Genomic DNA, 12603 nt, shown 5'->3' on the forward strand with positions numbered 1-12603 from the left:
AAACTGAATATTATATTGTTAATTGTGATTGGTAATTTCTAAAGAAACAAATCATGCAATGAAACAAGCATGCGTTTAATTTTATTTATTTATCTAATCCTATTTCTAAGCAAATCAATGAAGTTGAGAAAATCCTTTGTATATGTATACAGCTTTTCTGGACTTTTCATTCAGCTCTGTCCTATGAGATCATTTACTTTCACATTTGCTTCTTGTCATCCTATTCTTTAAGTACTACATTGTATTAACATGAATTATTTCAAATAACTCACCCTGAAAAGGAAAAAGTCCTTGACAGATAATATTATATAATTTAAATTATTTTAATTAGAAAATGAGGCAATATTTAGGTTGAATCTAGGAAACAGTTTGGAAGATGAAAATGCTTCCCAATTAGTGTTCAAAGCTGGTAACCTTTTTCTAAATGTCACTCCTGAATGTCTCCTGAATTCTGTGGAAATGATAAGAGCTACCTCAAAAATATCATTAAAAACTTTACTACCCAAGAGTTGGAGGAAGAGGAAAGGAAGATTTCCAAACAAGTTAATACAGGAATCCTAGAATAAGTGATGAATTCCTAGAAGTCCCTGAAGATTCTCTGTACTGGACAACTCTGTCCAGTTATTCTCTGTAGACTCAAGACCTCCAGAGTAAGAGGGGAGTGTTGCTGAAATCGGATGGTGAGCTAAAATAGAGCCTTCTCTATTAAGCTGAGACATGTCCCACCTGCTCTAGTGAGAACTGAACATGCCATAAACTTGGGGTATAAAACTGACTCCAAGTGACCAGCATTGTGTGCAGCTGTAAGTGCACCCAACCCAACAGAGGTGCCTGTGCCAACCAGGAATGATTTTTTTTTTGCAGAGAGATTGTCAGAAGAAGTACTAAATTAACTTAAGGCACACAACACATTGTCCTTTGGACACAGCTGGAGTCTGAGAGGCAGCGGGGGGGGGGGGGGAGGGAAGAAAAAGACCCCATGAAAAAGAATCTCATTTATCTGGCACAGAAACTCAGAGAAGATGTCATCAAACCTGCCTGTATTCCCAAAGCATTGGGATGCTGGAATGCTGGGATGGCACAACACAAGAGAGGAGCTTCCCTGTCAGAAGCTGCTGTAACACACCTGCAGACAGGTGCTGCAGTGGGAATTGCTCTGTTAGAGCAGCAAGCTAAGAACATGCTAACTCTTGTGGCTGTGAATGAATCTCAACAGCTACATGAAAATGTAAAATTGAAAGCAATAACCAGTGGAAAGCATGCAGCCAAACAAACCAAACGCCGTGAGGTTTAGGAATTATTTCACAACAGTCCTAAAAATTTCAACCTGAAGCACAGAAAGCTTTTGGGTGTTTCATTCAGAAATCATGTTACTTAATTTCAGGCTGAATTGCTCTTCTAGGATTGTGGAAAATTTAAATCAAACTATGGCAATTGGAACACACACAGAGATAAAGAAGAGAGTGATATTTGAAAGATGACCCTGCCTGTGTCAGACCCCATTCTTTACCATGGAGCCTGACACAGTTAGGGTTGGTTTGTGAGAGCATTTGGTGCTATTGTTGCTTTTTATCATATCAAACAACATATTTCAACAAAATCTCTCTTAATTTTTTGAGGTGCAACAATAGCATGCAGATCTACACTCAGTGCCTTCAACACACACCAAACAGTCTAAGTTACTCACGTAAGCAAAAGATGGACCTTGCTGCATTGAATAACATGGTATAAAACAAGTGTCAGTATAACTTCCATTAGACAGACATTTTTATTGCTTTTTCCTGCATTAAAATAACCAATACACAGTTTCCATGCAAATAAACCAGGAATAGAGATACAAACAATCTTCTGCAGACATAACAAGAGTCCAAATACCATTAACATATATAGAGCATTTTAACTGAAGGAAAAAAAACAACCTGAAGCAAAGGGATGGGATTTGGATCCATCCCCAGACTAGTCTCTCAGGACCAGACAAGGACAAATATTTTTATGATAAACCCTTAGTTGTCTGGTGCAACTGAGGCATTTTGCTATTCATTATATTTTGGTGACTGAAATTGCAGTGTCAGTAGTCCCAATCACTGAATTACTATTTTTCAGCATGTTATGGAGCAAGTTAGATTTTCTCTCAGCTCCTGCCTGATGGCTATTTGCCTTCAGATCTGTCTCAGGGTAAATTCACTCCTGGGACTCGTGTAATTCCCCAGAGGAGTCAGCAGCAACTGCAGTTACATGCCTGTTGGGGATGGCCTTGGAGCCACAAGTTCATTTCCCCCAGCCACTGAGCAGGTACTTAGCAGGAAGAAATAACTTTGTTGCATAAACAACAAACGAAGGAAAATGATGCCTTTAGTCTTGGTCTGTTTCCACTAAATTTAATCACAGATTTCTAGAAAATGCTACCCAAAAGGCCACCTACTCCCTCCCCTGCCCCAAAGCAGAGTGCACTGTACACAAGAGCCCGAGTGTTTGTGATGGAAGAGGCCAGGATGAGCCCCTGTGCCCTGTGTGCTCTGCCTGCTGGCACACAGCCTGGCACAGGTGGCTGTGGGACCCAACACAGGTGTGGGCATGAAATTCGTACTTCATTTTCCACTACCCCTCTAATTTCTTATTTTGGACCCTGTCCTGTATTTGGGACAGAGTGAAATGTCTTCCGGAGTTAGGTTTGTTTTGTCATAAAAGTCAATTGCTGCCTTTTTTTTTTTTTTTGCTGAATTTTCAATAACATTGGAAAGGCTGGAAATGACATAGGACTTGAAGTCATATAATTGGGAACTGCAAAGACAGCTGAGAGCCTCAGCCATGCTAATGATCTCCAGGAACTGGGCAGGTATGAGCTTGTATTGTGGTTCAAAGTAAGAAAATGAACTTTAAGGTGATTGCAAATTTTGAAGGAACAAAGAACTTAAAAAAAATTGTACCTTTCAAAATTGTTACTACTGACAGAGGAGTAAAAAGAAAAGAGAAGTTTTATACTGGGACTCTTTGCTGGTTAGTAAGAAAACTCACTAACAAATCCAATCAGAATTTTTGAAGTTTAAATGCTGGTATGAATTTTTGTGACGTAGTTGGACCATGTGTTAGTTCAGGCTTTCCCAAACTTCTTAGCTGCCAGAGGTCAAGGGTAAAATAAGGACCTGAGCCCTTGCAGACTTCAAGGCCCTCACGCTGAGATATAAATAGGTGCTATGCATATGGAAAGCTATGAATATTTCTGTTCTCCCGAAGTACATCCTGATTTGATGCCTAAGATGGTGTCAAACAAAGTTTTTTTTCCATAAACACAGAGCTGTGACGTAATTGTGTACTCTTAATATGTCAACTGCTTGACAAAGCACACTCTGACTTGCTGTTAACACTGTCACCTCAGCACAGCCCCAACAGGCCTGAGGAAGAGCTGGGTACGAAGAGCTCACTTACAGTGACAGTGGTGTCCTTTTTGCCCTTATGTGATGAAGCAACAACAGCCAGGTACTGAATGACCTTTTTGGTATTTTCTGTCTTGCCAGCACCAGATTCACCTCTGAGGGGAAAGAAAATAACACAAAAGAAGGTAGGTAACTATTGAACTCCTTCTGCCATGTAGAAGTCATTAGTGTATAAAACAGGATGGGAAAACACGCGGCTCAGCGATTAATTACCCCAGAACACCATCTCTCCAAATCCACCTGCCTTCAGCATGCACAGAATGCATTATCAGAGCTGTATCTCTGTCCCAGCAGTGTTTTGAGTGGATGTTGGGCCATTTTAAAGGAATTCTAAAACATGATATATTTTTGAACTGCAGTTCACCCTTCTTTGGCAGCACCTGAACATTTATGAGAAATGGAGCTGGCAGGGAGTCTCCTTATATTTTAAGATCAAAAAATACAACATTAACTATGGTGTGGTACAGCAGTAAGAAAAAACATCAGCAGTAATACAATGGTTTTATCTTCTGAAACTCTGGCATTAGACAAACACCTTCTATCAGCGGGGAGAAAAAGCAAATTATTCTGCCTCATCCTAACTCCATGTTCAGATGCTCCTTGAATTCAGGGGGCCAGGGCTGGAGCTGCCTGAGGTGTCCCTTACTGGGTGGTGAAGGACATCTCATGTGGGGACATGTCTGACCACCAGAACTGGCATCCCGGCTCTGCTCCAGGCAGTGTCCCTTGGGAAGCAGCAAGGCAGTGGTAACTTTTTATCTACTGGAAGACTTCCAGGGTTAAGTTTATTTACAACTCTTAGGCCCTCTCTCAGAGCAAAAGAGTGGTTTTCAAAGTACAGATTTACACAGTCTTTTCTCAATGGAACATTTCCAACCTACCTTTCCTCTCTGAGTGTTCCATTGTCTTATGTCTTTCAGTACCTCTGGCTCTGATGATTATATGGACAAAACTACTTTTACACTGTCCTGTCTCAGCAGTCAAAAATGGCATTAAAGTGGGTGTGAATGTTACAGACGAGTTCTTCCAACTGTATCAAGCTAGTGCTGTGAGGGGAGCAACAATCTAAATGTAAGTTGGACCTCTTTGGATCTAAACTGAAATGGATTTAAAAAAAAATAAAGGAACAATACATTCAAAAATGCTATGATTATTTGTCAGCTCTTTTGAAACTGAAACTGTTTAGCTGGATCCACTGCAGTTCTCCTTCTTTCCCTAATTAGGAAATACAGGAGTTAATTTTCCCCACCGAGGGACCAGTGATAAATGGACATAAAAATATGGGTAAGTGCTGGGCAGAACTTTCAAGACAGAATGACATTGATATAAACCTTAGGAAAACAGAAACAATTCCTGCCTGAGCTACAACATGATAAGAAGTGTTTCTTCTGGCTTTTAGAGTTTTAACCAGAAATAATTGAGATTAATAGATTCCTTCTCACAAGACCTGAGTTAATTTGCACAGTTTAGAGGTTGGATTCATTTCTGCCTGGGCTTCAGTGCTAAAACATTTCTATGTTTTATTGATAAAAATTAAGTGTCCTGGGAACAATTCCAAACCAAGCACAACAATCTGAAGACATATGCACACAAAGTTTTCAAATAAATCTACCTTACAACTTTGTTTCTTTGGGAAAAAAACCCCAACCAAAACAACTTTATTCAAACAAACTTTGAACTATTCCATTTTATTAAAGGTTATTTGTAGTTCATCACTCCATGAATTGCATTTCCTTTCTCCCAGGGCAACAGTGCCCATCATTTGGCTTTCCCCTGAATCCCTGTGTGTATTACCATATATGGCATCATTTTACTTGTAATTATCCCATCAGACCGTAATGCTTAAGTTACTTAACATTTTTTCCTGTTCTTTCATCCTTAACTCTTTGATTCTGCTTAGGCTAAGGGCTTTCCTCTCTTCTGCAGATAAACTTTGGGGCTTTAACTTCCTTTTGAAGTAGACAATAAAAAGTTCCTCAACATGAAATGGAAAAAAGACAGAATCTCAACAGCTACAATAAGAAAAAATCTCTAAGGTCAGTAAGTAATGAAGAATAATGTCTATAGCTGATGAACATATCTAATTTTAAAATATCAGATAATTTTTAAATGTTCATGACAATACACAGGTTTAATAAACAAGTATCCATTAAACAATATTGTCTGAATGACAACATCTAAATTTCATTTCAGCAATAAAATACCGTGTGTTTGCAAATCAGCTAATGAGGAGTGGCTAGATCAGGTTCAATGCCTCTAAATATCAAGAAGCTTACCAGGGGAGACCCAGGAGGAGGAGAGCATGTGAAATCTCTCAAATGGATTCACAGGTGGATGAAATTCTTCCTAGAACTATTGAGCTACAACAGAATTGGTCCTACTGGGTATTTTCTCTGCATCTGCCTTGAAACACCAACATTTTGGGAGGGGCAGAAACAACTTCCACTGTGAGGTGGTTTGAGAAATCCCACCTGCTTTAAAATCCTACATGCTCTGTCAAGCTCATTGACCGAATTTTTAAAGATGGGTCTTTTTCTTGCAAACGTATTTTGATGGTTTTAGCATGAACCAGTGAATGACACACCATGGGGTTCCTCCCAGGAGGGATCTGCTCCTTTCTTCTGAGTGCCTGTTTTCCTCAGACTAAATTACGTTCCACAGTGGGTGTTCACCATATAAATTCTGTTACTGCTGTCCTAACCATCATCTTTTGGGAGTAGGATGATCACTGGTTTAATTGAAACTTCTCAAATAATTCTTGTTGCCTGCCATACATAGAGGAGCACATTTAGTGCCAGTGCTGTTCTTTGCACCCAGTTCAGGTGGCCAATAAAAAAAACCCCAGATCAAAAGCAAGTCCCCTTGCACAGTTCTGATCAGCCCAACTTTAGCTACTTCCCATATATGTTTCCCTCCTAACAAACTCATTGGCATTCCCAGAGCAAAGAGGTTCACTGGGCTAACAGGCTTGATTTGTTAAAAATACCTCCCTCATGTTGTGTGGTATAACTGAAATTTATTCTTCCCTTGTTTCTTGCCAGGCATTGTTTTAGGAACTCAGAACAGGATTTAAAGCACATAAGCTCACATCTATAGTGCTCAGCTCTAACAGTTTTTGTATCACATGAGCCACTAAGCCCTTCATGACTCCATTACCTTCACCTTCAATGAAAATCATCCCAGCTAGAATAGGTTTCCAAACTAGGACAAGGTGAGAACAGCAGGTTGGCCCCACTGTTGTGGGTTGAGCCTGTGGTGTAATTAGGACTCTTGCACGTTTGAGAATAACTGGGAAAAATTGGTTTAAAAAGTGGGGTTTTTTTGTTGCTGTTGAAAATGTGAAAGCTTTCTATATTAATATTATGGTCTGAGACTTATCTTAATTCCACTTTTGGAAGCATGTAAAAAGCAACAGCAGAATTTATTTTCCAGCATTTGTTTCAGTGAGCAATGAACCACAAAAATTGCCCGTTCACACATCTCTTGATCCGGCGGTGCTGGCACTGTGGGAAGTCTCTGCACACAGAGCAGCACAGAGGGCTCAAATCCCATTAGGGCTTGGCAGGCTTCGTCCTGCACTACGAGATGTGCAGAGATAATGAAAATCTTTCTCTTAGACCAGCTACTCCCTGCTAGAGACCTGTCTCAGAAGCCAGCACGCTAATCCTACAGGTTTCCTTACAAAACAATTCCCAAAGGGATGAAGAGGGTTCAGCCCAAGTTCCGCCCTTGTCCGGAGCTCCCCGAGGTATCAATGTGGGAGCAGGGCCAGGCAGCAGCTCCTGCCAGCCCCAGCCTTGGAGATTTACTGAGCTGGGAGAGAAAAGAGCTCAGCTCTCTCGTGGAGGAGCCTTTTGACTGATGGGGCTTTGCAGCTTGGAGGTGTTCTGGGTGACTTTGCTCCTGGGTGTGTGTCAGGACAGAGAGTGGGCTGCAGTCCTGGTCCGGGTGAGCTCTGGAGAGTTTGCCCAAAGACAGGGAGGGAAAGAAGGGCAGAAGGGCAGGATGGTCAGTGCCTCACCCACTGTTCTCTCTACCACCACACCACATGAGGTGGAAGCAGCACCCTCCTGCTTCCCCATTTTTGTAGAAGCTACGCAAACCAAATGAGTGTTTTAACAATGTAAAAGGTAATGAAAAAGTATTTGACTATATGTACAAATCAAGTGTTCAGCATTTGTTTCTACAGACTCTACAATACCCCAAACATTCAGAATTTTGATCAGATTTTTTTCTTCATTCATTTAAGGTAGATTTTTGTTTAACTGAAACTTGTGCACACTCAGCCACACTTGCTTTCTAGAAAATACTCTATCCACTCTTTTTCAGGAAGTGGCTAAAATATGATAACCCCAAGATCAGACAGGTTTATGAGGAGATTGTGGAAACTCTCATGTGGTTAGCTATGCAAATAAGCACTTGCGGAATTTCTAGTAAAAAGCCTTTTGAAAACTCCAGGAGAAGCTTTCAACTTGTGTCTTTAGAAATCAAGCAACAAAGGTCAGAAGTCTCCTTTGAGGGCTTGTGTCTCTCCTTCCACTGGAAGAAGCTTGCAAAGTCCCAAGGCTGTTCCCTGGCCACTGCCTACTTCAATTCATACTTAATTGCTGATGCACCAAGGTTGCTCAGGCCTCTGAGGACCTGGGCAGATTTCTTGGGATTTTTCCTTCAGCAACATGTAACGTGCTGCTCAGCAGAGCAGGAGTGAACACAGACTGTTTCATGGCCAGCTCAGATGTCACACAAGAGAGACCACAGTGGGAAGCCTGAAGCACAGCCAAGAATGTCAGGAAATCCCAATAGTCAGGCAGAGCAGTGAAGGCTGCTCAGAACACTACAGGGATCAAAACACAAGGACAGAAAGGTCTTACCTGCCCTAATTTTCAGGCACATAAAAGAATAAGATTTCTTATTTCATACCCTCTGTGCAATATTATATATTGTGTATTTATTATATATGTTATGCTACAATAATGCAGCCAGATATATATTGGTCAGCACAGCCATGGTATAAAGTTTTTATGTTGCAAATGTGCATGATAAGATGTGGGATTTTAAGACTGACTGTAAAGGGATAGAAAGCAACCAGCAGGGAATGACATGAGAGGATGTTCAGTGATGCTGCCCATGGGAAAGAGCTGACAGAGAAAGGCTCTGTGCACAGAGGACAGTAGACCAAAGGCAGTATGTGTGTAGTTATTAATAAAATGTAGAGGAAATAACATCTGGAAAGAAGGGAATTCTTAGAAAGGTTTGGAAACCATGAGCATTAAAGCCAGATGGAGATTTTAAACATACCGTGGTTAATCACACAAAGGGTAGGGATTGATAAAGAATGCAAACAATACTTAACCACATGAGAGTAGGTTCAATGAACTGAGGGAGAAGTCCTGAGAATGGGTATATTTATAATCAGAAACATGGAATCATGCTCATTTCTCAGATCTAACCCCCTGCCTATGTCCCAGCAGCATTCCAGGTGATTCATGTGAGCTGTAGGTTTTACAGTTTAGGTACCAGGCTTTGGAAAGTTCCAGCCTGTAGCTATTCAAAGAAAAGATCCCAGCTGATCAATGCCATAAAGTCTTCAGTTATTGTCACATATTTTAGGCAAAAATAATTTCTTAGCATTTTTAGCAATTCTATATAACAATACAAATTGCTTCAACTTGACAGCTGCCACGCTGAAAGCCAAGTGAACTCTTTTCTTTCTGTACAGCCAAATAAGGCCAACAAGAATGTCAAACCAGTAGTGGTTAAAGCTGTGTACATTGGTTTTAGCCTGAATAATCTTTTTGATTTAAAAGACGTGTAAGGACTGTTATAAGCTGTTGGTCGTGATGCTCATCCAACACAGAGCAATTATTCTAAACATCTTGGTGAATCACTGATTGTTTTCAAAAGACATTTAATTCTCTCTATTTCATGCATTACTGGTATGAAACACCTTATGTTTCCAGCAAGCTTTTCAATATACGGTAGCTGTCAGAAGTGGATTCTGTAATGGGTGTTCATGAACAAAAAGTCATAGATTTGCAAAAGAAAGTCCCTTTCTTTAAAGTACTATTATTCCAAAGTTAAAAGGAGATTTACAAGTGGAAAAATAAACTTAAGTACAGAAATAGAAGGAGGAAATGCATTTTGGAAATTGGTCTTCATAACCATGACATGTTGCATCCTGGGAAGAATGTGATGGTCAATTTTTACTTCATAATTGCAGTAATTTTAAATTTCTTTTTGGTATTAATGCATTTTGGGGCAGATTTTTGATTGATATACTTACACATACTGAAGTCTTGTTATAACAGAGGTTAGAGCTATGCTACCCTTATGGTATCAGACACAGTATAGAATTTTCACTTTTTCTTAGGTGGTAATTGTTTCCCTGTCAGCAATGGCACTTACAAATAATGTGGCTGGTGATCAATAGCAGTCCTTTTAAACAACTTTAGTGTAAATATATATTCAGTCATTCAGCAACCACTTTTTCTCAGATAACCTAAAACCAGTTTAGTTTGTATTTACAATACTTGACAGATTACAGATCATTGCACAAACCTGCAGGGGCCCCGAGCCTGCCCTGAGCAAACAGCACAGGACAGCAGCAACATGGAAGATGATACTTCTGTACAATGACAACGGAATTAGGGAGCTGTGGTGAGTCACTGACAGCTAAAAATGAAAGGCAGTTCAAAATATCCAGGATGTTCCATGTTCCTTGGTTCTGTTCCCAGTTCCTCAGCCTCCTTTAGGAACGTTTTGGAATCCATTATGCTTTCTACATAGTTTTCCAACCACACTCCCCAGCAGTTCATTGTAAACTCTTATATTTCTAAATTCAGAAAGTCAGTTTAAAGAAATAATTTTGTGCATTAAAGACTTTCTATAACACTGATACTTGTTTTTTTATTTTATGATATATCTACTGAGGTAGATTTGGGACTGGAGCTCAAGCTTATTGAAGGTGAGGAGAGTATGTAGATTCCATCAGAATCTGAATCAAGTTTGAGTAAAGAAAGACATTTTAACATTGAGAAATACAAAAATAGGTTGGTTTACTTACGTGCACAGGATAGACTGGTCTTCTCGATCTGTGAATAAAGGGAAATAAGCCATTAATTAGGGAAAATGCTTTTCCTGACAGGAGCACTTATATTTACAAGGATTTACATCGAACAGCCTAAACCTTTTAAAATCTGGTCGACCATGATTAGTCAGAAGTACTGGCTTCACTTCTTATTTAATTTGCCCTTGCATTTAAATAACCATCTCTAATGGAAATATTTTGTACAAAAAATGAACAAAAGGTTAAGGGGTCAAAAATAATTTTTGTAAATTCCATTAGAGGTGAACTGTAATGAGGACAGCAAAACATCAGGCTCTCTATAAGAAGATTATAACAAAATTTCAAACCTGAAACTCAGGTTTTTACTATGCTTATGAATTCTGGCCAGCAGCTGACTTGAAACAAAGTCTGGACAGATAAGGCATCAACAACTGAAGTGTTTTAAGCTGGTCATGCAAAGCTTTGAATTTTGAAAGCAGAGCAGTTCAAATACCTGAATAATATGCTCTCTATTTTATTTCAGACTGAGACAACTTTTATCAGGAGGATAAAGAATTTCTTTGAGATATTGTCCAAAGAATAAGATAAAACAAGACACTTCACAGGTTTTAGAAGACCATTTCAACAAGTATGTAAGTATTCTTCATGCTTTTTGCTATGAACAGGATCATCAAACACATTTTGGATCAAGATTTATAAAAAGGAGGACCAAAGTCTCTATTTCCACTGTGTGAGGCATGTAGGAGGTTTCTGCACACCAGAGTCCAGTGTCTGTAATGTTGCAGGAAGGCTTAGGATTGCGTCCCACCTCCAGAACCTGTTCTTGCAGCAATCCTCTCTGCTCATTCTTTTGGACTTGGAGTTTCTCTCTGCCTTCAGAACTTTTACACTGAATTTTCTACCAAAAGGCATGACTAACATGTTTGCTGTGATCCATTCTGAAGTAGAAAAATTTTTTTCACTTGTCAAACATCAGGACAAGTTTCCCAGAGAAATGTAGTATCTCCATCCTTGGAGATACTTGGAAGTAGACTTGAAAAATGCTCTGACCCACCAGCCCCACATTGAAGTTGGCCCTTCTTTGACTAAGACTGTCACAGTCTGCCTTTACAGACTGTAGAAAAAGCTTCTGACTTAGGAAAATAAATTCCGAGGCAGGTCAAATACATTTTGAAAAGTGTGTGCAGTTACAAATCTGAGACTTGAGACAGATCATTGAGGCAGAAGCCAGTGCTCCTGTATGGCTTGGCATTGTTTCTCAAATGCAGAGCCAGCAACAGCCCAGTGGAGCCTCTGGTCAGAGGTTAACACATGAACTCCTTCCTACTCTTGTTCAATGCGTGGGGTGACTTGCAGGACTACCTGTCTGGTTGCCTGCCCCTGTGGCTGACCCTTTATGTCATAAATACCATGAGATAAACCCATTAAGCTTGCAAGCTGCAAGTGCTTCCTGGCCCACAGCCAGTCTGGGAAAAGCAGTAGAGATTCTGCTATGGCTTGGATTGATATTAGACAACTGTTTTACTCCCAGTTCCTCAATAGCTGTAACATTAACTGCTTTATTGATCCTGCACACAACAAATGGTGCCACTTAGCTGCTTTCTTCAGTAAATTGGGACAAAATGACTCATTACATTTCTGTTCATATTTGGCAGCAATCAGCACAGCTGGACTCTTCCACAATAACATCTGGGAGGAGAGGAGCTGAGAGCCATGTTTGTGTTTCACTGCAGGATATGAGCTAGGCTTTCTTTTAAGTTAAAAAAAGTGAGAACATGGTAGAATTTTTGCTAAAAATACACTGTTGTGTAAATAGAAATCATGGACATATATTGATATTACATCACAAACCCATATCATAAAGAAAATAAAGTGATTCCTTTATACAGAGTTGCCAGGAATTTCTGAGCTCAGGGCACATTTGAAAAAGTTGGTCTCCTCCAAGCCAAGTATTTTCTTACTACTTTTCTGCCCATTGCTGCCCTTCCTTTGCTTCCCAGTAAGTGAACCCCTTCTGGAGGTGTCTCATAATCTGACCCACCACAGGGGTTTGCTTTGGGACATGTAAGAGCAGACGGATAAGAGAGGTCAGAAGGGGCACCA

General features: G+C 40.0%; 1 protein-coding gene across 3 annotated transcripts in view; it reads right to left on the bottom strand.

The window, feature by feature from the left end:
- Positions 1-12603, bottom strand: part of MYH11 (myosin heavy chain 11) — a 56570-nt gene that overhangs the window by 27277 nt on the left and 16690 nt on the right. For 2 of the 3 annotated variants that reach the window (XM_071571527.1, XM_071571529.1), the window contains exons 4-6: positions 10498-10525; positions 3427-3529; positions 1688-1708 (exon numbers count right to left, since the gene is read on the bottom strand). In XM_071571527.1, the coding sequence (XP_071427628.1) occupies positions 1688-1708; positions 3427-3529; positions 10498-10525 (152 nt within the window). The remainder of the gene's footprint in view (positions 1-1687; positions 1709-3426; positions 3530-10497; positions 10526-12603) is intronic. The other variant, XM_071571528.1, reaches the window with a different exon arrangement.

The sequence above is a fragment of the Pithys albifrons genome, chromosome 16 (genome assembly GCF_047495875.1).
Source record: "Pithys albifrons albifrons isolate INPA30051 chromosome 16, PitAlb_v1, whole genome shotgun sequence".
NCBI lineage: Eukaryota > Metazoa > Chordata > Aves > Passeriformes > Thamnophilidae > Pithys > Pithys albifrons.